This window comes from Oryctolagus cuniculus, chromosome 2 (genome assembly GCF_964237555.1).
Source record: "Oryctolagus cuniculus chromosome 2, mOryCun1.1, whole genome shotgun sequence".
NCBI classification, from domain to species: domain Eukaryota; kingdom Metazoa; phylum Chordata; class Mammalia; order Lagomorpha; family Leporidae; genus Oryctolagus; species Oryctolagus cuniculus.
Genome location: NC_091433.1, coordinates 46,222,004 through 46,247,884, shown reverse-complemented (window position 1 = coordinate 46,247,884; position 25,881 = coordinate 46,222,004). Strand labels below are relative to the sequence as shown.

At 49.0% G+C, this 25,881-nt stretch overlaps 1 protein-coding gene across 1 annotated transcript in view; it reads right to left on the bottom strand.

Annotated features, from left to right (window-relative positions):
* Positions 1 to 25,881, bottom strand: part of SCARA5 (scavenger receptor class A member 5) — a 127,600-nt gene that overhangs the window by 83,708 nt on the left and 18,011 nt on the right. The window contains exon 3 of the mRNA XM_002709450.5: positions 12,401 to 12,529. Within this exon, the coding sequence (XP_002709496.3) occupies positions 12,401 to 12,529 (129 nt within the window). The remainder of the gene's footprint in view (positions 1 to 12,400; positions 12,530 to 25,881) is intronic.

Here is a 25,881-nt window from a genome sequence, read left to right as displayed (position 1 = left end):
AAGAGCCCAGGGAAGCCTCCCAGCCTTCGAACATCGAGCACATGGGGCTGCCCAGCTGCCAGGGCAGTTGAGACAAAGAAAGATCCCTGAAAGACTTCTCAGAGATGGAAGACATGGGGTAAAGCTAGACATTGTCCCAAGAAAACCAAACATTCTTCCTGCCTGGAGGCTATGGCTTTGGGCCGCTAGGCTCTGCTGAAACCAGAGGCCAAGGTGTACCACCATCCACCACCACCACCACTACCACCAGTACAACTGACACTACCACCAACAACCCAAACACAAGTACCACCATTACTATAACCACCACCAGCACTATTACTAGTACCAACACCAAGAACACTGCTACCATCAGTAACATCACACCCACCATCGTCACCACCATCACCAATGACAACAGCAGTAATAATACCAGCAATAGCAATAACAGAAACAATAATATTAACACCAATACCACCACCAACTCCCCAGTCCCACAGACTTGAGACCGGCAGGTTAAACGAGAGCTCTTCTACCTCCCTCTCCTTTTTGGACATCCCACCACCAATACTTGGGATATACTTATACTAGGAAATTATCCATTGTTTACCTGGACTTCAGATGTAGCTGGGCTCCCTGTATTCTCCTCACCCAGACTGGAGAGGTCTGGGTGAGAGCTGATGGTGGCCTACCCGGGTTTGCTGATGGAGTGAACGTGGGAGGTGGGTGAGGCGAGTGCAGGCACATTGCTTGGTTTGAGGTCCACACAACTGGGTAGAGCATGGTGTCATTTGTAGAGATGGAGAAGACTGGAGGAAAAACAGGCTTGGGAGGGAAAGCTGTGAGTTTTCGTTCCATGTTGAATTTGAGCTGCTTATTAAATAAAGGGGGATGTCACAAGGAAGAGTGGGACGTATTAGTTTGGAATTCAGGGCAAAAGTCAGAGGTGAAAACAAAGATGGAATCTGATGGAATGAATGGAGGTCAGCAGAAAGAGAATTCAGAGAAGGCAGCCAAGGACTGAGCCTGTAATCACTTCAAAATTCACAGGCAGGGCAGGCACAGGCAAGGCAACAAGGGGCACCCAAATACCGCTCCACCGAATTACACTGGAACTTTCCCGAATATTCTAGTACTTCTATTTCTATATTCTCAGGGCAGCGTTGCTGCACCCTGCTGTCAGCCAGGCACCGTGCGAAGGCTCATCACATGCCATCTTGCTGAATCTTCACAACACAGACAAGTGATCCTTATTACCCCCACTTTAATGGCATTTTAAAAGAGGCTTGGAGAGGCTTAAATAATTTCCCCGTGTCACAGCTCATAAATGTCAAACTGTTACTTGAATTAGGATTTGCCTAGTTCCCAACTGTCTAATCCACAGTGTTTCATAGCTCATGTCCCGCTATCTGCTCCACCCGTTTCTCCAATCTTTGAGGCAGGACCTCTCTTTATTCTCCCTCCTAGTTCCCTGTGTCTCACACAGTGCCAGGCACATCACTGGCACCCAATCAGGATATGCTGCTTTGGAGGTGATGGCACAGGGCTCAAGGCCTTGGGCAGGGTCAGCCAAGGCACAAAGCCTGCAGGACTGTCACAGAAATTCCCAAGTTCATAGCTTCTTCTCTCAAGTAAAAGAATGGAGAACAAGAATTTGCTCATTGCGGGGCCTCAGGCCCAGCCCAAACTCAAAGTCTTTATCTATTTCATCGCACTGGGCACACCTTGCTGAAGACAGTAACAGAAAGCAGAGGGAAAGATGGATTTTCAAGACACCAAGGCCGAGCCATTAACAGGGAGATGGAAGCTGAGGAAGGAAGCAAGGAATGACTTCTAGCCCACTCTCATCTTCTTTTGGCTTAGACAGGCGAGCTCCTTTTCTCAGCAAGCCTGAGACCTACACAGCACCTCTAAACTTTCTTCCATCCTGGTACTTGCAATAGAAATCAAAGTACTCCACAAGTCTCTCTTGATATTTTCCTGCAGGGCTTAGGGAAACAAAGACTGGATTACTGTGGAGTGGGTGGCAGTTATACATGGTTATGGTCACTCAAGAAACACCGCTCTGTGCTGCTTATAGGGATCCATTAGTTTCAACCTCATCACAATCAATACTTTTTTAAAAAATATTCATTTGAAAGGAGAGAGAGAGAGGAGAAAGAGAGAGAGAGAGGGAATGAATCTTCCATCCACTGGTTCATTCTCCAATGGTTGTAAGGACCAGGGTGGTCCAGGCTGGAGTCAGGAGCCTAGAACGCCATCCAGGTCTCCCATGTTGGTGGCATGGACCTTCTTTGGGCCTTCTTCTGTTGTCTTCCCAGGTGCATTAGCAGGAAATTGGATTGGAAGCAGAGGAGCTGGGACTTGAATAAGCATTCTGAGATGCTGGCATCAAAATTGGCAGCTTAACCTGCTGCACCACATTGCCAGCATTTACCACAAGACTTCGACGTGGGTAACTTGCATTCTATTGATGAGGATATTAAGAATCAGGTATGGGGTGGGCAATTGGCATAGTGGTTAAGATGTCATTTGGGATGCCACAGCCCATATTGGAATGCCTGGATTTGAGTCAGCTCAGCTCCTGTTTCTAGCTTCTTGCTAATGCCCACCCTAGGAGGCAGTAGATGATGGCTCAAGTAGTTGGTTATTTGCCATCCACATGGGAGACCTGGAGTTCCCTTTGGTCTGGCTTAGCCCTGGGTATTGTGGGCATTTCAGGAATAATGGGTAGTCTCTGTGTCACTGTCTCCCCTCTCCTTTCTTTCTGCTTTTCAAATAAATTTTAAAAATGTATAAGAACAGTGAGGTTGAATAACTTGTCTCAGGTCATACAGTTAAGTGACAAAGCCAAGATTTGTACCCTGGCCCATGCACTTTGCTATTGGGTGGCAAATTCTGTCTCAGACCAACAATCTCGGGTGAGAAAAGTCCAAAATTCATGTAATTCCCATCTAGGCTCCCACCCTTGCCAGCAGCACTGTGAGCCAGACAGAACCCTCCTTTGAGTCTCAGCTTCCTTTTCCATCAGCTGAACTATTTTCTGGATTCCTCAAATTGCTATAAGGATTAGATGACATCATGCATGTGAAAATCTGTGAAAACTATAAAGCACAAGCCAGGAGGAAAGGATTAAAGGGCTAATATTAGTGATCAATTAAGCCAGGGGCAGGGAATGTCCAGTCTATGCCCACAAAATCACCTGGTCTGGCCCTGCCCAGCCCAACTGTAGGTGGACTCAAAATTTAATAAATCTGTAGCAGGCTCATTTTTACAGTGATAATTTTGTTTGGCCCACAAATGACTTTCTAAGCATCCAAACAGCCCTTGGCAGAAAAAAGGTTCCCCACCCCTGAGTTAAGCCCAGACTGGAGTTGGGGAACCTTTTCTATAAAAGGTCAGGCAGTAAACATTTCAGGCTCTGTGGGCCCTGCAGTTTGTAACACAACTACTCAACTCTGCTGTGGTGGTGCGGAAGCAGCCACAAGCAATGTGCAAGCCACGGAGCGCGGCTGTGTGTCTACAGAACTTTAGTTAGAAAAACAGACAGTGAGCAGGAAAGACCCCAACAGAATATAGCTGAGATCCGCCCTCATCATGATGAGGTTTTGACTAAGTTCCAGAGGGGGCACCTGTCATGTTTGCAGACGTGTTGGTGCCTGCTACCTTTCTGACCACAGCGGGGATTAGACATGTCCTCCTGGGCGGTGGAATCTTCCATGGAGGAAGTCAGGCTTTCCAGTTCTCCTGATCCTTTCTCCTCCCTCTCTTCCGGACCTAGACAGACAGGTACTGCCTGCAGAGGAAGCTCTGAGGGCTGGGGTATGCCCAGCCAAGCCCAGGAGGGATGCAGGGCCAGGGTGCACCAGCATCTCAGAGCAGTGCACTCTAATCAGAGGAGAGGCAGTGGGGACAGCGAGATGATCCTGCGTCACCATCCTGAATGCAAGTGTGAGCGTGAGCTGCTGAGCTGTGGGTCGCGTCCTCACTGAACTGCAGATGTGGCGTCCGGCAAGGGGGAGGCATCGAGTTGGGACATGGGCTCCAACAGGACTGTTGACACGGACTAAAAAGAAAAGCTAAATGATGAATGTCTGAATCCAGAGTGCGACTGAGCCAACAGGCTGTAATACTTGGCAGAAGCCAGCGTGACGGCACCAAACTGAGATTACTGACAAGATCTGCATTTTAGTGGAAGCAACGGCAAAGCCCACAAAGCCAGTTGACATAGGGGAGTCCTCACTGGGGCGCTGTGTCCTTTGAAAGAGATCTGGGGTTGAGGTGGGAAGGTGAACGGCTTTGATCACTAACGGTTGCATAGTATTCTATTGTTGGGGTATAGCATTGTGACTTGCAGTTAGTTGTTGCTAGAAATGCTTGTGCAAATTTAGGCTACATCAGCACACGTGGACCAGATCAAAGCTGGTCACAGCCCAGCACACTTGGCCCTGGCCAGACCACATCAGGAGGAGCATCTAATTGAGTTTACTACTCAAATCTGGAGTAGGTAGGACAGGAAGGCTGGCCGTTACGTGCAGGTATTTAGTTTAGTCTGTCCATTAGCAGGCACCTGCTTTATGCAGGGCATTTTGCTGAAGACTGGGACTACCAAAATGAAGAAGATTTGGCATCTTATCATGAAAGAGCTCTGTGACTGCAACAGGAGCAGGTGTTCGCTAAGGTATGGCTTGGTGACCATGTCCCTCAAGGGTTCACGTGGTGAAGCCGAATTTCCATTATGAGGTATGAAGAGGTGTAAATTTAATCCAACTATGGCCTTTAGAGGTCACACATTTGCGGAAGTGATTAGGATTCAGTCCATAAAGACTTCATTATTGAATACAGGTGGCTTTATAAGAAGGAGAGAGATCACACTTACATACACAGTCTCTCTCACACACATACACACACAATGTCTCACTCTCACACACACACATATACACACATGACACATGCTGTCTCTTACCATATAGGATCAAACACACACACACACACACACACACTCATTCACACACACATATACACTTGCTTTCTCTTACCATATTGCCTGCCTTATGTTGCCTTGAGACTCGGAGTGAGAAGACCATCCCCAGAATCATGAGCCCAAACAAACTTCTTTATAAGTTACCCAGCCTCAGATATTTCATCATCTTAATGAAAAACAGACTAATATAGCACATAAGCCTACAATTTCCATATAATGTGGCAAGAATGAAGACAGAGGCTTCCACACTCAGAGGTCTCCAAAGCAGATCTGAGGAAGCACTGCTTTGGGGGGACCTGGTTCGCTCAGCCTGGTGTTTTCAGCTCACTGGTGAACAATCTTGAGAATGAAGAGAGCCTTATTGTGTGTGCTTCCTGCAAGAGCAGCTAGAAACAGCATGTGGGATAGTCAAGGAGGACAAGGAGGAAGCCTGTCACTTGGAGCTGCTCTAGAGCAGATGCACCACACACTGCATCCATCTGGGAAGTTGAGAGGGAGATTCTTGCCTTTGGAGAGAAGGGGATACAAGGTGTCGTCTGAGATCTCTTCCAAGGCTAAGCTTCTCAGTGCCGTGGAGGGGCTGGCAGGCAGCTGGCTTGGGTACTCTCTCTACTCAAGAGCCACGGCACTAGAAGCACTGTTCATTGGCTCACTGAGCCCTGCACCATCATGGCAAGCCCAGAGCAGTGTTTCCAGGCTTCCTCTGTGTGTTTATTAGGAACATATGGGACTTGGGCACACACTGCACAGGTCTCTCTGATCGCACGCAAAGTCATGGGTGCTCAGGCTAAACAAGTAGGTCTCTCAAAAGCAAAATCTCTCTGTGTCAATAATATAACCTAAGGTAATATTATAAATCATATATGATACTGAGTAATGTTTATGTGCCAGGCACTAAGAGCTTTCATGTATTATTTTATGTAATCCTCTCAACCACCCTATAGAGTAGGTACCATTGCCATCCCATTTATAGACAAGGACACCAAGAATCTGAAAAGCTAAATTGTTCTCCCCAAGTTGATAGAGATTGTCAGTGGCACAACCTGGATTTGAAGCTGGACATTTGGCCTTAAAGTCTACATGTTAGAGAAAATAGAGCTGTTCTCTTGAAATGATTGAAAGACACCTAGAACAATGCAGTTGCCATTTAGCCTATTGTTACTGCAACAACAGCTGTGTTCCCTTAGTGGATTATGAAATGAATGGATGGGTTGTGATCATTTAAAAAAAACAGAATAGAAAATCATCAGCATTCATCATACATTTGAAAACCAGTTACGTTTCTACACGTGTACTGGTTACTATGCAAAATGTGTGTAGGTCATGGTCAACAAAGTTCAAGAGATGCTGATCTTGTCCAAGCTGCTTGCTTTACAAATGAGACTTCTAATATTCAGACAGCAAAGCAATGTTCCCAAGATTATGGACTGTTGGCAAAGAGTTGGGACTGGCTCTTAATTTGCATTATCAAATTTAATTGATTACAAAGAAAAGCAGGAATAATAATACTAGCAGTAGTACTGCTACTCCATTTCTCAGTGGTACAGAAAGGTCGGGTAACTTGGCCAATGTCCTCTAGCTGGTAATGGAGAAGACAGGGTTCAAACCTAGTCAGGCCAGCTCCAAAGTTCAGCTGAGATCTAGTGTAAAGTACTACATGATCCTCCCTCTAAATAAGTTCTTTCTCTCTCTCTATCCCTCTCCCTCTCTCTCAGCTATTATGTCAATACAGCACAAACCATGACAAGTGTGTACACATATAATTAATTACACTACAACTTACCTCTTCTACTAGCTAAAATGTCCTGGGAGACAATTCCATATTCACATCATTTAGACACTTGGTTAAAACAGAAATAATCATCTTGTTTCCATAAACATTTTATCCAGGCTTCCTTGTCTTTGTCATTCATTCATCCATTCACATATTTAACAACACCATGCAGTGGCAGGCATTCAGCCTTGGGGTTAAGGCTCCTGCACCCCACCCTGGGATGCGTGGCTTTGATTCCGAGCTCTGGCTCCTGACTCCAGCTTCCCTCCAATGCAGACCCTGGGAGGCAGCAGTGATGGCTTAAGTAATTGGGTTCCTGCGACCAATGTGGGAGTCCTGGATTATGTTCCTTGCTCCTGGCTCCAGCCTTGGCCCAGATATCTCTATCTCTATCTCTCTCTCAAAAAAAATCACACATTTGAAGAATCAAATAGATTAGGCAGACTTTTTTTAAGTCAAAGGCAGTTTATAAGGACACATAAAACACACTAAAACAGAAGATGAAAACAAGGATAAGAAAAAACAAGTAAAGAGGTAGCAGATAAAGCCAGGAATGAAACAGACAGAAAATGCTTCCCAGGTTATGCACTTGCTACAGGCAGATCACAAATCCACCTCCAAGTTTTCACTTTGATTACCTTCAAATTCACACCTGGGATGACAGGCTGATCGCTGACTCTCCATTTAACTGCCTCCTCAGAAGGCATTCTAGTCACTTCTAGTTCTCAGTTTCCACAAGCAGGAAACACACACTGCCTTCTGTGGTGGAGAGAGCAATTTCTGCACGCCTCTCTGAAGTCGATGTTGTACAAGGTGGCATAGTGCAGCGCGTCCTCAGCCACACAACTGCACAGCGAGGGTGAAACCTCGTGGCAGTGTTTCTGACGGTATCTCAACAAGGCTGATGGCACCAACCACGCTCTGACTTCCAAGATGTGTGAGGGAATCAGTCTCCAGCATAAATGGCTGTGGACCCTGAGCACTTGTTCTCTAACTGCAGAGTCCAAGGACAGAACTGCTGGAAATAAGGCTATCAAAAACAGGGAGCTGAGTTCAAAGGACATGTGGACAACTCTCCCCCAGGCTGACGCCTTCCTCTACCACTCCAGCCCTCAGGAATCGGGCTCTCCTTTGCATAAGTTGGCACCCAGCATAAGCCTAACTGTGTGTGTGTCTGTGTGTGTGTGTGTATCTGTGTGTGTGTGTGTTTCTGATTTAAACCCTCCCCAGACAAGGGCCAACCAGATCTCAAAACTTTTAATTCCAGGGCTTTTCTCTCCGCCCCACACACATCCAGTGCTCATATACAAATCATGCACTTGATGTTGATAACAATGACCAGCTGCTGCTAAGAAAGAATCAAGATAAAGTATGAGAGGAGCTTACATTTCATCAGAAACTCTCCTGGATGCAGTTGCTAAAGCCCACATTGCTCTGACTGTATCTTCCTAATTAGATCCTCCTATGTTTGCATTTCTCTACAGGAAAAGGGAGAAAGAAGGGCGGGCACTGTGGTATTGTAGGTAAAGCTACTACTACCCATGGTGCCAGCATCCTACATGGGTACCAGTTTGAGTCCCAGCTGCTCCACTCCCAATCCATCTCCCTGCTAATGTGCCTCAGAAACCAGCGGAGGATGGCCCAAGTGCTTGGGCCCCTGCACCCACATGGGAGACTCAGAAGAAGCTCCTGGCTCCCAGCTTTGGATCAGGCCAGCTCTAACTGTTGCAGCCATTTGGGGCATAAACCAGTGGGTGGAAGATCTCTCTCTCTCTCTCTGTCTCTCTAATTCTGTCTTTCAAATAATAAATAAATCTTTCTTAAAAGGGGGAGGGGAAGAGGTGGCTCATGGTGGCCACACATTGTCACCACAGAGCCCCATTTTAGCCATGAGTAAGATGGAGCCCTTCTAATCCTTAAACTCCATCCCAGTGAACATCTTGGATAAAGTGCTAGATTGAGGATCCCCTGACCACATGATCATCCAGTGTCAATTCTCTTGTTCATGAACTTAAATCCAGTGGTCCATACTGTCTAAAATGAATCTGGAGCAGAATAAAATCTGGTTGGTAAGAAACAAAATGCGTTGAAGAAGTAGAAAAGCTTAGAGAAATCTGGGGTATAAGGAATCCACCATTACAGCCTCCCTGGGAGAGGGATGAGGGCTGCGAGCCAAGGGAGCAGAAGCCAGCAATGCTATGGGGACAGCAGAGACCAATTCCTCAGAGGAGTTGTCGGATGGAAGCAGAAAGTCCGACTGAGAGCTTAGTTTGTGTGATGGCTGGATTAACCTCTGACAGGGGAAACTTGGATGATAACAAGCACAGGGTATAGTATTCGCCTTTTACTTTGAATAACCAGGCAAGGACGAGAGCAGTTTCACCTGGGGTTTATGAGAGTAATGTTTTGATGTAATTAGGATATAACTTTGTCATATTGGGGAACAGCGGATGTCACTGGGCTGCAGTGTGTAATTCTATCACACGGTTGTAGGCTGCATGAGATTTGTGTTGATGAGAAGGTTTTGAAGTGTAAGAGTGGTTCACACAGATCTTTCTCTGTGCCAGGCAACCTCTCCAGGGTGAGGACAGTGGATGCCACCCGAGAGGAGGGAAGCGACCATATTAGGACACCCGACAGGAGCCCAGGCAAGCTCTGGTTCACGTTTAACTGTGGATCTCCAGACCAGTTTGTATTTGCTGAAGGAGCATCACTGCGGTCTTCCGTTGGGTCATCTGGAGAAGGTTGCTCCCTAAGATCTAATTTTTTTTTAAGACTTATTTATGGGGCCGGCACCATTGGCTCACTTGGTTAATCCTCCGCTTGTGGCGCCGGCATCCCAAATGGGCGCTGGGTTCTAGTCCTGGCTGCTCCTCTTCCAGTCCAGCTCTCTGCTGTGGCCTGAAGGCAATGGAGGATGGCCCAAGTGCCTGGGCCCTGCACCCACATGGGAGACCAGGAGGAAGCACCTGGCTCCTGGCTTCAGATCGGCGCAGTGTGCCGGCTGTAGCAGCCATTTGGGGGGTGAACCAATGGAAGGAAGACCTTTCTCTCTGTCTTTCTCTCTCACTGTCTAACTCTGCCTGTCAAAACAAACAAAAAAAAAAGACTTATTTATATGAAAGTCAGAGTTACACAGAGAGAGAAAAGGAGAGAGAGAGATCTTTCATTTGCTGGTTCACTCCCCAATTGGCCGCAATGGCTGGAGCTGTGCTGATCCAAAGCCAGGAGCCAGGAGCTTCTTCCAGGTCTCCCATGAAGATGCAGGGCCCAAGGACTTGGGCCATCTTCCACTGCTTTCCCAGGCCATAGCAGAGAGCTGGGTAAGAAGTGGAACAGCTGGGTCTTGAACCTGCGCCCATATGGGATGCTGGTGCTTCAGGCCAGGGTGTTAACCTGCTGTGCCATAGTGCCAGCCCCTCCTCCCTAAGATCTGATAGGGCCTCCTCACAGAAGCCCAGACTCCTGCACACATTCCCCTCCTGCAGGAGAGGCAGCTGCTGACCACTCCATCACCACACTTCTCCTAGAGGACAACATGATTTTCTAGACAAGAACCTGGAGAGGTGACAGTGGGTGCACACCCAGACCCAAAGGGTGAAGTATGCCACTTTGTTTCATCCCTTCAGTTCCAAACCACGCCAGGTGATCCTTCTAGCACCACAGGCTTTGAAGTGATTGTGATGATCACCATACTCCCCGGCTCTCCACCTGGGATGACTAAGGAAATGTGGCAACATTTCTCTTAGATTGGGAAATCATGTTCCACTCTCCTTTCTGGAGTTTCCAGGTCATTGCCATAAATCGCATTCAACCCAAGGACAGGGAGAGCCTTTCTGCTTTGTGCTGGGCAGCACTACTTGTTACAAACCCCCTCTGTTTTGAATGGTGGGCTGTCTCTTCACAGCATCTGCCCATGTGCCCTAGTTGGAGCCGTGGGTCACACAGAACATGCCTGTCCTTTTCCACAAGATAGCCCTTCAGACACCGGAAGAGACATTTCTGCCCCTGGAAGTCTGCTTTTCCTTGGGATGCCCTTCCAGCTCCTCCAGGCGTCCAGAGATCATTCCCGGCCCCCTTCCAGCCTGATCCCTCTCTTCTACATCCTCTTCTGTCACTTAGAAGTCTCTGTTCTACAGAGCAGTTGTAACACCATAGTCCAGCTTTCCTGCGGGGCTGAAGCTATTTCCAAACATTGCAGAAATTTGCTATGGTCCTGGCAGCCAAACCCACAAAAGCCAGATCCCCAGCTCTCACTGAGCAGCCCAAGAACATGTTCAAGTCATCCTGGCTCGGCCCATGATGGATCGCATTGGACGCCATCCTTTGGTCTCTGGGATGAATCATGAGTTTCTGTCATTGCTGTGGTTGGCTGCCCCTCGGGTCAGTGGTTGGTGGGACAGATACCACCCTTGATGTGTGTCCTTTGCCCTTAGTATGGAAACTTGAAGGCACAGGCAGCAGCGACTGGCCCATTCCTAAGCCCAAATGATTTGTCCCACTTGACAGAAAGTGATCCCAGGCCAGGAAGGTCCTGGGCTTCTGCCTCAGGATTTCCAGTGAAGGGTCATCTGTTAGGGCTGAACTTGAACCTCCAGATTCCTGCCCTAGAGTTGATCCAAGGACCTGTCTTCTGTGTTCCAAGTCCTCTCTGCCTAGCCAGCAGCCACACTCCAACCAACCCCACCCACCTCCATAGAGCAGTCATACTTCCAGGGTGGCTTCCAAGGTCTGGTTTTCCTGTGTGTCACCACAACACTGTCTCCACCCCCACCCCCCACTGTGTCTACCACACTGTGCCTTGAGATAGGGCCCTATCTGCATGACCCTGCCTTGGCCCCAGACTAGGAGTCCCATGGGAGAAGCTCCCGAGTCTTGCTTGGTTAATTCCAGCAGAGTCTGGCACAAGGAAGTCACTCGTGCAAGACCCACGGGGTTAAAATAAACTCATCCCTTGGCCCTGTACACCTCCAATGGGAAAGGTGGGAATTGAGCAGCCCTTCCTCTGGGTGGGAGCCAGGAGGAGACCATGGCCTCTGCTTCACAGTCTCCATCACAGTGGGACTACCTGGGTTACATAGCATCAGTAATTCCCCCCTTCCTACTTCTGTAGGCTCTGCTTTTCCCCAGCTAGGGCATGTGGTCCAAACCCCAGATCATCACTTAAGCATCTCACAGGCAGCAGCTGGGAGGAGAGGTTGGCTAAAGCCGGGCAAACCTATTCCACACCCCAATCTGCAAAGGGAAGCAGGTCTACCATGATCCTGAGTAGCCTCAGCTATAAAGGGCATCCCAACTCTCTCCACGGCATCCTAGGGCAAGGAGGTGAAGCAATACCCAGCCTGCTCAGTGCAAACCACACCCCAGAGGCCCAATGTGACACACAGTGTCCCACAGAGATGCAAGAAAAGCCAGGGCCACTCCAAGCAGCTGAATATCTACTGATGGACTCAGAGAATCTACCGGTTCACATAGCCCCTACCAGCTCAGCCCACAGGAAACAAGCAATGCTACCGCCATGCTCAGCTGGAAAGACCAGTCAGCGTGTTCCTCTAAGCTTCCAAGTGACAAGGGCAGGCTCCTGACGGTGGAGTTGAAGGGCAGAGAAACTAGTGCTCTCTTCATCATCTCGAAACGGCAGGGCAGAACAGGGCTCCTCTTACCTGCCAGGATGAAGATGCCCACGAGAATCAGGAAGACCAGCAGGTAGAGTCCCAGGACAGCATGCTTCAGGGCCGACAGGGAGCCCAGCTGGGTGCAGCAGCCGCCTGCCCGCCGTTTATGGCATGGACCTGGACAAAAGGGGGATGACAGGAAAAGGAAAAATAAACTTGAAACCTCCATGGGCTTTTCCTTTGTCTCTTTCAGTGCCATCTCTGCACGATGCATGCGGATCCTTAGGGGACATTTCATGTCCTCCCCCACGTCTATAATACGGCCACCTTGCTGAGGAACTCTCCAGAACACTGCAAGGTGCTCAGCTTCTGACTCTCTTCCCATCCTCTGTGCTCATGAGGGAGCCAGACAGACACGTGCACCGTTCTCGTGTTCACACAAATCCTCCCTCTGGGGGTCAGGCCAGCAGCAGAACAACACTGGAGTAGGCTTGAATATGTCGTCCTTTACAACGCATGACTTCCCCTTGTGAGCCGGGGAATATGGAGGGAACCTAGAGAAAGAGCTGCAAACCCAAACTTCCGCAATGGCCAGGAGGGGTGTGAATGGGCAAAATGGGCCAGGTGGGACTGTGCAGAAGCCAACGGCACATGGCCACTCCAGAAGAGGTTGCCTGTTGCTATGCAGAAATGAGGGTGAGGCATTGCCAGATCTGGAACTTTTAAAACAAGCTACAAGTGATTAGGAGACATCGCTCTATTTTGTAAGTGTTGGCAACTAATTTAAAAACCAAACCAAACCAAACGTGGGGAGCATAAAAACCACATTTCCAAGCCGACTCTGACAACCGTCTTGCAACTTTGGCTTTAGATTTATCAGGAGGTATGGAAGCCCACCTCTGGTATTCATACGGGATTCACTATCTTTCACCCCAAACGGAGGCATGACAGCAACACTGTCGAGGATGTGATGGGCCAACCGCTTTGGTTTCCAGATAAAGAACATCCAATGTCAGTTCGTGGCAAGCTTGTACCAGGTCCCAGGTGCCCTGAGTTTTCAACTCACTTTGTGCCTCTCAGACACCATGCAGGGACCAGGGAGCTTGCTGGCCTCCACCTGCTACATCATCTGAGAGTGGCAGGAAGGGACGCTCTCCCACCCTGAGCCTCGTAGGGCAGATGAGGACCACTGTGGAGCATTTTTTTCAACATACGCATGACCCTATTATACTTATTCCCAGCCAGTGGAGGTGAGAGATCCACCCCACCAAAGGAACTGTTCCCAACTCTTGAGTGTTGCTAAGGTGTGGGAGCTGACAAAGGCTGGCAAGAGACGTGGAAATCACTGGCATTTAGAAAGTGGCCTGAAAGATGGCATGTTGGTTGCAATTCCTTGGCAGGTGTTTACTTGAAAGGAAACACTTCAAGGGCCGGGTTTTACCTCTCGGGTTACATGACTACCTCCTTGGTCGGCAGGAAGCTCTGTTATCACAAGGGAGATGATAGTGATGACTGACGCCCTAGGAGTCAAACAGCCCTGGTCCCGAGAGGCGAGGAACAACTTCTTCTTTTATTGAGAGAGAGTAAGAGAGAGCGAGTGAGAGAGCGAGAGAGCGAGAGATTGATCTTCTATCTGCTGCTCACGCCCCCACGCTCCATGATGTTCACAAGACCTGAGACTGGACCAAGTCAACGCTGGCCTCTCATGTGGGTGGCAGGAACCCAAGTGCTGGAGTCATTCCCTGCTCTGTCTCCCAGGGTGCACATTAGGAGGAAGCTGGAATCAGAATCGGAGCTGGGGCTCAAACTCCCGGACTCCGATAAGGGACATGGGTGTCCCGGGGGCATCTTAACTGGTGTGCCAAACGCTCTCCTGGAGAATCGATTTCTCACCCATTTGCTCCTCTGTCTTATTGCGATTTCTGCCATAAAACTGCTAAGCAGAACAATTACACAATATTTCCGTAGAACCTTGGGCATGCTTTGGAGCAAGTTGCTAAGAAGTAGGAATTCAGTGACCATTCTAATTAATCTCCAAATCAGCCAATTGTGAAGGGTTAACCTGATTTTTCTCTAAGACTTGAACAGCGCACATCTTTCTAACTCATCCTAATTCTTCTTTTCTAGGAATTTCATCTGTTTCCCACACCACGATCACAACCAGCTTTCCTCCTAAATATGTAGGCTCCCAGTGACACTTCATCTCTTCTTTAACTTCCTTCCTCCCCTCCCCTCCTCTTCCTCTCCCTCTCCCTTTCTCTCCTTCCTGTGAGACTTACTAACTGACTGCAACTCAGAATAGCTTCTATCCCTCAATGGTTGGCACAGCCTTGTATGACTGTATGATATTATACAAATATTTGTCATCATTACCACAACGCTAATTTCAGCTGTCCTGCTGTATGCCCCACTTCCTCCTGAGCCCCATGGCAGATTAGGTGACAAGTCATTCAGCCACAATCCTCCCAACCTGAGTCCTGCCTCTGCAGGAGTGTGTGTTGTTGGTCACTTGCTGTTAGAATGAGTCTGCTTGCAATGACATTGCTCCATTGTTCCTGTTCTTTGCCTTCTATTTAATAGCAAGCACCCCCTGTGACAGGTCCATCCATGGACACAGACTGTCTTCTGAGAGAGCTTAGTTCTTCATGTAAGACTTGGTTACTTGAACTTTCAACAAAAAAACTATTTTACCTAGAACATACTAAAGACTTCAAATAGATGTTTTCCACAATGGCTCAATAAGCAGAACAGAAGCGGTCTGGCTAGATGTTGACCTTGCAAGAAAAAGAAGAGAATTTCAAGAAAGACAAAGTTACTAGGGCTGCTCCAAACACCCTTACCAACTTTTCCTCTGGGTGGAAGCAGCATAATAACTGAGAGACGATTCACATTATCTGAGTGTGGGGGGATTACAAACACTCCAAATGGTACCATCATCAAAGCCAGACAGAAAGGAAACTTCCTATGTTGTTAGAAAGAAAAAACTAACATGTAAGAGAAATGAGCTCTAGACCATCAAAAGAGAGAGGAAAGTTATAAGCGAATTACTATGTGAAAGAGACCAATCTGAAAAGGTTAAGTATTGTATGATACCAACCATACAACACTCTGGGAAAGGCAAAACCTTGGAGACAGTGAAAAAAAAAAATAAGGTAAAGTAAGATCAAATGGAATGAAACCCCTGTTGTCGCCAGAGGTTAAGGGGAAGGAGGGAGGAATAGCTGACGCATAGGGGACTTCTAGGGCGATTCTGCAATGGTGGGCACATGTGCGCTAACTCTCTCTATATATTTTCTTAGACTCACCGTGTCTCTCTAGCATCCACTAATTACAGGGCTGAACTGCTGGCCAAAGTGCTTACCTAGCTCCGCAAGTCAGCTTGCCTAGAGCTTACCACTCCGTACACAGAAGCTGCTGCAAGGCCACCTCTGCTCATGTCCTCACATCACTCTCACACAGCAGACCGGTGCCTCCCCACCCTAGGCCACACCAGGGCTAGGCACCAGGCAGCTGGAAACCACCCCTGCAGACCAGAGCCCACCAAATCCACAGACTGCCCAACCCCAAGAGCGAATCCTAACGTGAGCCAGAGACGGCAGGACAATGACACGTCAGTGAAAGGCCATCCACGGTAACAAATGCGCCACTCTAGTGGGGGATGTGGATAGCGGGGGGAGCTGTGCAAGTGGGGGAACTCCGAACTTTCCACTTAATTTTGTGGTCAACCTAAAACTGGGCTAAAAAAAATTAAGTCTACTAGAAATGAAAGTAGAGAAAATAAATAACTGTAGAGGCTTGGACTTCAGGCTTGCAGGGGTAAGCTTGTCAGTTACGGAGCACCCCCTCCCAACTGCCGGCCTTCAGGCCCCCCCCCCTCCCTCCAATGATCCCTGCCCTCTTGTGTAACCTCCTTCAGAACCATGGCGGGGTTGATTGGTGCAACCAACAGAATATGGCAGAAGGGACCACGTGTCCCTCCTGAGATCACACAAGACACTGCAGCTTCTCTCGGAGCACTCATTCGGGAAGAAGCCGGCCGCCATGTCGTGAACACCCCATGGAGAGGGCGGCGGGAGCGAGGCTCGCAGCCAACAGCCTCTGACTGATCCTGAAGGCAGGTCCTCCAGCCTGGTCCGACCTGCACAGGACAGCAGCCTGGCCAACAGCCGGACTCCAACCTCATGGAGACCCCGAGCCAGAACCACCGCCAAACCCTCCTGGACTCCTCCTAGACTGCATTATAGAGAAACTCATTTGTAAGCAAAATTTGTATCCTAAAAAGTCAGGAAAATCTCGGCTTTCTTTATACACCCACGACTTCCTCAGAAACCACGGGCGGAGCACACTTCTATTTGCTTTATGTGCTAAGTTTTGGGGTAATTTGTTGGTGGCAATAGATAACAAATATACTTAAGATAAATGCAAGCACAAGGGAGAGACGTTTTCTGCATCATTCACCCCAACTTCCGGAGCACGGCACGTGCAGGTGCTCAGGGAGTATTTGTCGAGCAAGAGAATAGATAGAGCCATTGGGGCCAGCACTGTGGCGTAGTGGGTAAAGCTGCTGCCTGTAGTGCCCGCATCCATATAGGTGCTGGTTCAAGACCCGGCTGCTCCACTTCCGATCCCACTCTCTGCTGTTCCCTGGGAAAGCCCTGGAAGATGGCCCAAGTCCTTGGGCCCCTGTACCCACGTGGGAGACCCAAAAGAAGCTCCTGATTTCAGATCAGCGCAGCTCCGGCCATTGCGGTCAATTGGGGGGGGAACCAGCAGATGGAAGACCTCTCTCTCTCTCTCTGCCTCTCCTTCTCTCTCTGTGTAACTCTGACTTTCAAATAAATAAATAACTCTTAAAAAAAAAAAAAGATCAAGCCATTGTCGTTCCACAGGAGAAGAGGAAGACACGTGCCCAGGTGACTGTGATACAAGGCAGGAAGAAGCAGGTGTGTAAGAGACAGGCACAGCCCAGTGCTGGGTGCAGAGGCCGTGACTGCTGCTGCGAGGGGAGGTCGTGGGGAGCAGCCAGCAACTCAGCAGAGCTTGAAGGATGAGCCTTTCAAGACAGGCTGAAATACATTCTCCTTCTCTCCAGCTTTATTATCTACTGGCACAGCTCTTATAAATGTGGGAACTGTGTGTTTAAGAGAACACTTTCGGGACCAGCGCTGTGGCATAGCGGGTGAAGCCACCGCCTGCAGTACTGGCATCCCATACAGACAATGGTTCAAGTCCTGGCTGCTCCACTTCCGATCCAGCTCTCTGCTATGGCCTGGGAAAGCAGTGGAAGATGGCCCAAGTCCTTGGGCCCCTGCACCCATGTGGGAGACCTGGAGGAAGCCCCTGGCTCCTGGCTTCAGATCGGCACAGCTCCAACTGTTGTGGCCATCTGGGGGAGTAAACCGGAGGATGGAGGACCCCCCCACCGCCTTTGCCTCTTCATAAAAACTATGCCTTTCAAATCAATAAGTAAATCTTAAAAAAAAGAGAGAGAGAGAGAGAGAGAGAGAGAGAGAGAGAGAGAGAGAAAGAACACTGTCTTCCTCCATGTGAGGACAGTTCTGAAGGAGGGCTCAGATAAAGCTGCTAGTTATTAAATAAAGTTCGTGTTTGCAATCAAAGGCACACATGCAACCAGATCGATGGGGAAACAGTAAACAACAACAATGATGACAGCAACGACAGCAAAAACTCGGCCAAGATCTAGACGCATCGCAGGGAAGAGAGTTCCATCCTGCAGTGTCCTCCGGGAGTGCGGGTGGCATCTCAAGGAGATAGAGTCCAAGGGGAGGGGACCCCAGAGGCTTACAGAGCACAAGGCCAGGGGCTCCAAACAAGAGAAACCAAAACAGAAGCACAAAACGACGTGAAGGAGGAGTCAGAATAGGGCAGGGACTGGACAGGCATTTGCGGTTAAGCTGCAAACTGGGATGTGCTTATCTCTTGTTAGACACCTGGGGTCCAGTCCAAGCGCCAGTCTTAATTCCAGCTTCCTGTGAACGCACAGCCTGGGAGGCAGCAAGTGGTGACTTAAATACTTGTGTCCCTGTCACCCAAACGGGAGACCCGGATTGAGTTCCCAGCTCCTAACTTCAGCCTGCCCCAAGCCTGACTAGGGGTATCTGGAGGAATGAACCAGCTGACGGGAGCTCAGACTTATTCTCTATGTGCTTCCGTCTTGCTGCCTCATAAAATAAATACATGAGCCAGAATGCCAAGCCGGCAGAAGCTGTTTATCTCAGCATGGAGCGCAGCTCCCAGGTGAGTGCTGCAAGCAGCCGATCAATGGCCTCTCAGAGCCTGGGCAACTTGGACGTACCTAGGGGCTCCTGGGCTATTAATTTTTGACATTGCCCCACTGTTGAAGTTAAAGTTACTTAAGTGAAAATCTAGTATTTTTTTTTGTTACACATGAAAATAAATGCCTCACTACTGTAAGAGCCAATTTCTTCCTGTACATCTCCCAAAGTCATTTTGGATACCCCTATGTTATATTCAGCCACTTTTTCATAAACACAGACTTTAGTAAAAGCAATTAAATCTCAGTTCAAGAAGAAAGCTGAGGCCTGCCAAGGAGACTCCATTTATAGAGAAGCAAGATCAAACTGTTGTGTTCAAGATTAAGAACGCTCTGGAAGGTAAGTACCTTAAGGAATGCTATGTGCCACCGCAGGACCATGTCAGAACCTGCACACATCTCTCCCATTATCCTCTCTGTGAGAATTGTCTATTTGCACCCAGCCGCCCCAGTAGTGGGTAAGGTCTCCTGAGGCAGGGTGTTTCTCCCCATTAGCCAGTAGCACCCAGAAAATGTCACAACCCAATAAGCGTCTGTGCAAGAACAAGCAAATGTGTCCACCACGTACTTCTGTTGCTAAGATCAACTCCTACACTGGCTTTCTCCAAATAATTGGCAAATTCAAATTGGTTGCAAAAACACATTTCTGAGCAAAATTTCATTCTAAGCCCAAGAAAAGCTTGCCTTCCCTTGTGTACCCACGACTTCTGACTGCAAGACCACTGCCATGTGATGAACTACAGGAGGAGCTTGCTGGAACCCCTGGCCGCCTGACTCCTGGCTGTGCCCTGAAGTCGTCCTTAGCGCCTCCTAGCTGTCCGGAGGCCTGAGCCGTAGGCTGCACATTCCGATTCCGATCCCATGATGAGATCACGGATGTACAGCATAGAAGTACACTGTTTGGGAGGAAGGCGCCTGCCATATCAACAGTGAATGTGAAGACACATTCTTGGAAAGCAAACAAAAAGTCTTATTACTCTAAGAGCTCGATTGGAAAAAAAAAAGACACCCTGTTTTCTTTTTAGTGTGACATACTCCAAATGACATTGTCTCAAACTATTTTATTATTATTCCCAGAGGTTATAATAATGAATGGCTCCTTTTCGTGATGTGAACTAGAATACGCCCAAATAGCTTTGCTAAAATACTGCATGATGAGGGTGGGGAGGTGATTGGCAGTACAAATTAAAGATGAAACAAAAATATATATATAAATATATTAAAAAAACACTCAGCCCTGGAGAGCTGACCTAAGAATGAGCAGAGAGAGGGTCTCCCGATGTGAACGCCGCCCTGCAGTAGCAGCCTTAGTACCTAGTTCAGGCAGGTCAGCGCCCCTGACACCCCCCAAGCGCAGGTAGGGGCTCTTCGGAGGCAGATTCAAAGTCTGCCTCTGCACGGGAGAGCGTTCTGAGTCGGCCCCTTCGTCACTGTGTGCTTGCCTTGGAAAAATAAGTTTCCAGCTTCTTGAAAAAGAGCATTTCAATTGCTCAATCCTAATTTTCAAACATGGGAGGAATTATCTGTTTCAATTTCTTTTCCTGCCATTTAAAAAGATACTCACAAGTTGGAATTGATAAAAGTGAATATTTCATTTCCAAAGAAACTGGGTCCAAACAACATAAAAACAGGACTCAATGATTCCATTGTCCCCGACTTGAGTTTTAACAACACATCGTCATTTTCTTTTTGTTTTCTTTGGTCGCCATAGCTCATAAAAAGCAGGTGGAGATAGGGTTTATTGATGGGTGGGAAGTCCGCTCAGGCAAGGATCTTTATTAAACCCACCCACAGCTGACTTCACTGCTCAGCCGCTCCCCTCGCTCCAGTTACTCATCGCTGTACAATCTGCACTGTAACAGCAGCCCCGGATAACCCCTGCCTCTGACACTGCCAGACCTGTGGCTTCAGCAGGGACCTCTACTCGCTTTCCTGAGGCAGGGACACTTGCACAGAGAGCCACCCACCTGGAGTTGAAGGGGAACCCTGGACAGAATCTGGTGTAGGGGGGAGCTCCTGGACCACTGTGTACTGTCCTGTGTAAAGTGAAAGATTGTCCTTTGTATGCTAATGAGCTGGCTGATGGTGGGGGTCCCCTAATAGCTTCAGAAAAGCCAGCATGATTAGAGGCCCACCTTCTAACCTCAAGGGAGCGGGAGGGGCTGCCAGTTGAATGGCTCACCAATGGCCAGTGGGCTAATCAATCATACCTATGTCATGAAACAGCCTCCACAAACCCAAAGTGGGGGCAGGCTTTTGGCCTGGTGGTATGGAAGCCCATATCCCACACCAGAGTGCCCGAGTTGGAGTCCCAGCTCCACTCTTGATCCCTGCTGCCTGCTGGTGCACCCTGGGAGGCAGCAGGGAAAGCTCGGGTCGCTGGATCTCTGCACCCACGCAGTGGATGAGAGAGATCCCAGCTCCTACCTTTGCACTGGCCCAGCTGCAGGGCGTTTGCAGGAGTGAACCAGCACATGGGTTCGTTCATTTGTTCGTTCTTGCTTGCTTGCTTTCTTGCTCGCTTGCTCGCTTTCTTTCTTTCTTTCTTTTCTTTTTTCTTTCTTTTTCTTTCCTTCTTCCTTCCTTCCTTCTTTCCTTCCTTCCTTCCTTCCTTCCTTCCTTCCTTCCTTCCTTCCTTCCTTCCTTCCTTCCTTCCTTCCTTCCTTCCTTCCTTTCTCTCTCTCTCTTTCTCTCTTTCTTTTTCTCTCTCTTTTCTTTCTCCTTTTTCTTTCTTTCCTTTCTTCCTCTCTTCCTCTCTTTCTCTCTTTCTTTTCTTCTTTCATTCTTTCTTTTCTTTCCTTTCTTCCTTTCTCTCTTTCTCTCTCTTTCTTTCTCCCTCTATCTTTCTCTCTCTCTCTGAAATAAGTAAATACATACATACATAAATATTAAAAACCCAGAAGGACAAGTTGCAGAGAGCTTCTGACAAACACATGGAGGCTCCTGTGCTCCAGGGTGGCCTTCCCAGAGAGGGCACGGAAGCTCCCCCCTCCCCCACCCAGCCCTGGGCACCACCGGCATGTGACTTTTTGTAACTTCCCTTGTAATAAATGGGCAAATATACATAAAGTGTTTCCCTGCGTTCTATGAGACTCTCTACCCAATCAATTGAACACAGGCAGGGGTGGGGCCTCTGATTTATAGCTGGTCAGTCAGAAGCACTGGCCAGGACCTGTGTCTGTGCCTGGCCTCAGAAGCAGGGCAGTCTAGGGGACTGGACCGTCCACCTGCAGTATCTGAAACCGCCTCCAGGTCAACAGCATCAGCACCGAACTGAATTCGAGGACGCCCAGGCGGCGGCCACTGGACTCATTGCTGGGAGTGGAAAAGCCCTACCAGAGTTGATGCCTCTGCCACTGATTGTTGAGAGAACAGAAAGGAACAAGCAGGAACGGGTCTGCCCTACTGTGTGCCAGGCCTGAACGATCAGTCTGGGCTCCAGGGAAGGGAGTGTGGTCTGAGCCTTTCCCGTCTATTTCTTAGCCAGCGCACCAGAGGACAGCCAGAACTAATTCCATGTAGATTTCACAACGGCCTAGTTTCTCCCAGTTCTTCCAGAGATATCTTATAATTTTGTCACTTCCCTATAAAGTTTATTTGCTCAGTCCTTATCTTTTTCTCGAGTTACTCTAAAAATTCTTAAAAACAAGCAAGGGCTTGTATGCTTATTTTCCACAGGAAGCAAGCACCAGGAGGAAGGGCCACTGGCTAGGTCGCCTCTTCTTCTGCAAGTGGGTCTCAGGGGTGGGGAGGGAAGCCAGGTGGGAGAGGAGGAAGGAGCAGGCAAGGTGAGTTGACCTGTCGCTGCCAGCAAAGCAGAAAGGAGAGAACCAGGGAGTCCCCCCAGGAAGAACAAGTGGGATCTGAGGCTAGTGGAAGCTACCATTATTCTTGCCCCAAATTGACAGTTTGGAAGCAAGGTTGTCCCTGTGCAGAGATACAAACATCAGCAGGTTCAGAATTCTGCCTAAATTTGAGCCAAAGGAGGCCAGCGCTGAGTCATAGTAGGCTAAGCTTCCACCCGCAGCACCAGCATCCCATGTGGGTGCTGATTCGGGTCCCAGTTGTTCTTCTTCCAATTCCGCTCTCTGCTTATGGCCTGGGAAAGCAGCAGGGGATGGCTCAAGTGCTTGGGCCCCTGCAGCTGTGTGGGAGACCCAGAAGAAGCTCCAGGCTCCTGGTTTTGGATCCACCCAGTTCTGGCCATTGCAGTTGTTTGGGGGAGTGAACCAAAGGAGGGAAGACGTTTCTGTCTGTCCCTTTCTCTATCTGTAACTCTCTCAAATAAATAAATAAAATCTTTAAAAAAAATAAACTTGAGCCAAAGACCCTACTGCTACAGAGTGGCTGTGGATCCCCTTCCAAAAGGTTCCCAGTCCTCTTCTAGTCCTTGTCCAAGGCAATAAATCACCTGCTGATGTCTGCAACGCAGAGCTGAGGCTCAGTTACTTTCATTTGGAAGTCACTGCTCTTCAGACCCTCGTGCCGCCCCCCTCTCACCTGCCCCTGCACTTTGGTTTGATGCACTGGTGTCGACTCTGGGCATGAATGGAGCAGATCAACACCCCAGTCTCATTCTCACTCTCCCGACACTCACTACCAGAGGGTTTGGAGTGCTGCGTGCATGTCTGGTTTGAAGACAGGAAGGCCTGCTGCATGGGGCTGAGGCGGGCGAGTGCCCGGATCAGCTAGTCCTGCTGGCTCTTCAGAAGAAGCAGAGCAAGCTGCTCATTGGAAGGAAGCCAGCTGAGCTGGGTGAAGATGGCGGCTCGGTGTCACTGGGTGAGGCCTGGAACCCACAGTTATCACACAGAGATTTGTTGGGAAATCGTGGTCAACAGTGGCACAGCAAATAATGGGAACAGACTGCACCCCAAGTCAGTGAACAGCATTAGATTTGTCTAGGGTCTGCTCCAAGAGGCAGGATCTGTGTCTGATTCATCTCTGAATCCCACAGGTCCAGGCATACAGCAGGTGCCCAGTTAGCATCTGTTGGCAGCTTGTAAGTAAAAGAGGCAAATGTGCATAAATTAAACACAAATTTGCTGGGCACTTGGATCCACTTGGTTGTCCGTGCGTGCCTTGTTTAAGTGTTTCCAGTAAAGTCGCTTTCTAGTTTCCATCCTTGATGCTTTGCCTCCCTGAGAGCCTGCCCCTCCCAAGGTCCGCAGACTCTGAGGGGCAGTAAAGGACTCCGCTGGGAGCACGCCGTCCACGCAAGCCAGCCAGTCCAGAGCCTCGGTCCTGCCACCCCGCTCACTGCGCTCTCATACTCCGGGCCTCCAGGCCTCTGCCATAGTCACCCCAGCGTCAGGTTCCAGACAGCTAGGACCAAGCGTGTGGTCAGAGCCTGATGACTAGAGAATTAGGGGCCTGCCTATCCAGCCTCATGCTCTTCTTCCCACAGAAACCATAAGAAAAACTCTTGCCCAGCTTTTCCACCATTCCCTTTGCCTCCTGACTGTACCATGGCCTTCCTGGCGGCTCCCCCTGGCGTTGCGAGCTCTCTCCTCTTGGCAACTGTGAATAACGAACTACCTTTCATGGCAGTCGTCCTCTTATCTATTGGCCTCACTCAGTCTCACCCACATTTTAAAACAGCTTTGGAGAACGTGATGTTATGATGTAACAGCTTCCCAACCTGAGCACTTTGGCTGCATTAATTCTGAGCACAACAGCATCATGGGGATGGGCACGAGTACTCCCATTTTGCAGATGGTAAAGCTGAGCCTCAGAAGTGAGGTCACTTGTGCCAAGCTAGTGGCAGAGCTGAGATTTTCTAGCTTTGTAGGAAGGAGGAAAGGGGAGGTCCAGAGAGGGAATGACGGTGTGAGGGCCGGGAAAGGCAGTGGACGGGATACAGGGGCACTCAGACTTTCAGCAACGGCTTTTATGAGCAGAGGCTGTGTTAAGAGAGTGGACTTCCGGAGTGCATCTCCACCCTGCCCACTTAGTTCAGTTGTAAAACAGACAGTTTCTGCTGCTTAGGACAACCAGTCCCAAGGCCAGTGATGGGCAAATCCTGGAGAAGTATGCTGCTTCAGGAGCCCCCGGGGAGAGCTCCCTGGCTGTTTGATCTCTTCTGTTGTATCAAGACAGGAACTGCGACCAGAGAACACAGGAAGAGAAGCACCCTCTTCCTGGCCCTTACTCACCTTTGCCCCGGGGAGCTGCTCTGTTTCTGGGGTTTTCTCTGGTGATGGAGCTGCATCCCTCCCCCCACTCAAGATTCCTCATCTCTTAGCATCTAGGGCCTGCACTAGTTACGAACAAGACTTTGGAGCTTTGAAAACTTTTGCAGAAACAGAGTACCAAGAACACCATTTTCATATCCACAAAACGTAAGTCCTTTCCCAGGACAGCCATTCACAGAGGAGGGGGTAATGACCACGTCCCACAGGCCAAGGCCAGCAGACACTTCCCTGAGTGGCCCCAAGACAGGCACACTCTGCCCATAGCCACTGACCAAGGAGGTGGTGCTCTTCTTGCCTGCGTCTGTCAACTCTCTGCAAGGATCCCTGCTATCAGTCTGTGTTGGTTAACCCCTGCTGGGTGCCTAGAAATGCTTAAAAATGCATATTATTTGTAAAATTATTTTTGAGTTTATTTGAGAGAGAGAGAGACCTCCCATCCACTGGTTCACTCCCCAAATGTCTATGATGACTGGGGCTAGGCCAAGGCTGAATCCAGGAGCCAGGAACTCAATTCAGGCTCCCCATGGAAGAGGCAGGAGCCCAGGTACCTTAACCATCACCACTGCCTGCCTCCCTGCATGATCAGGAATCTGGAGTCAGGAGTCAGAGCCAGGAATTGAATCCAGGCACTCTGTGTAAGACAAGGGCGACTTAACTGCTAGGCTAAACACTTGTCCCTACGTTGACACTTTCATAGACTCCCTTGGGGAGGCTGGGGAGTGGCCCTGACTCTGCAGGGAAGAAACGGTATTCCAGGTATTCCAACGTTTGGCAGAGCACACACTGAGACCCTAACAAGACTGGGAACCAAGACGTCAGAATAGAAGCCACTAGCAAGGGGAGAACTTGCTAGTTATAAAAGTCAAGGCCACTTTTAGTCCTGGACAAACTACATCACTTTTCAAAGAGACAGTGTCTGGAGTGAACAGGGCTCTATCAACCAATATGCAGGGAGAGAGGTGTGTGTGGGAATCATGATGGCCCCTGCAAACTGAGAGGCGTCAGCTTCAACAAGGAAGATTCCCTCTGTTTCTCCTCGC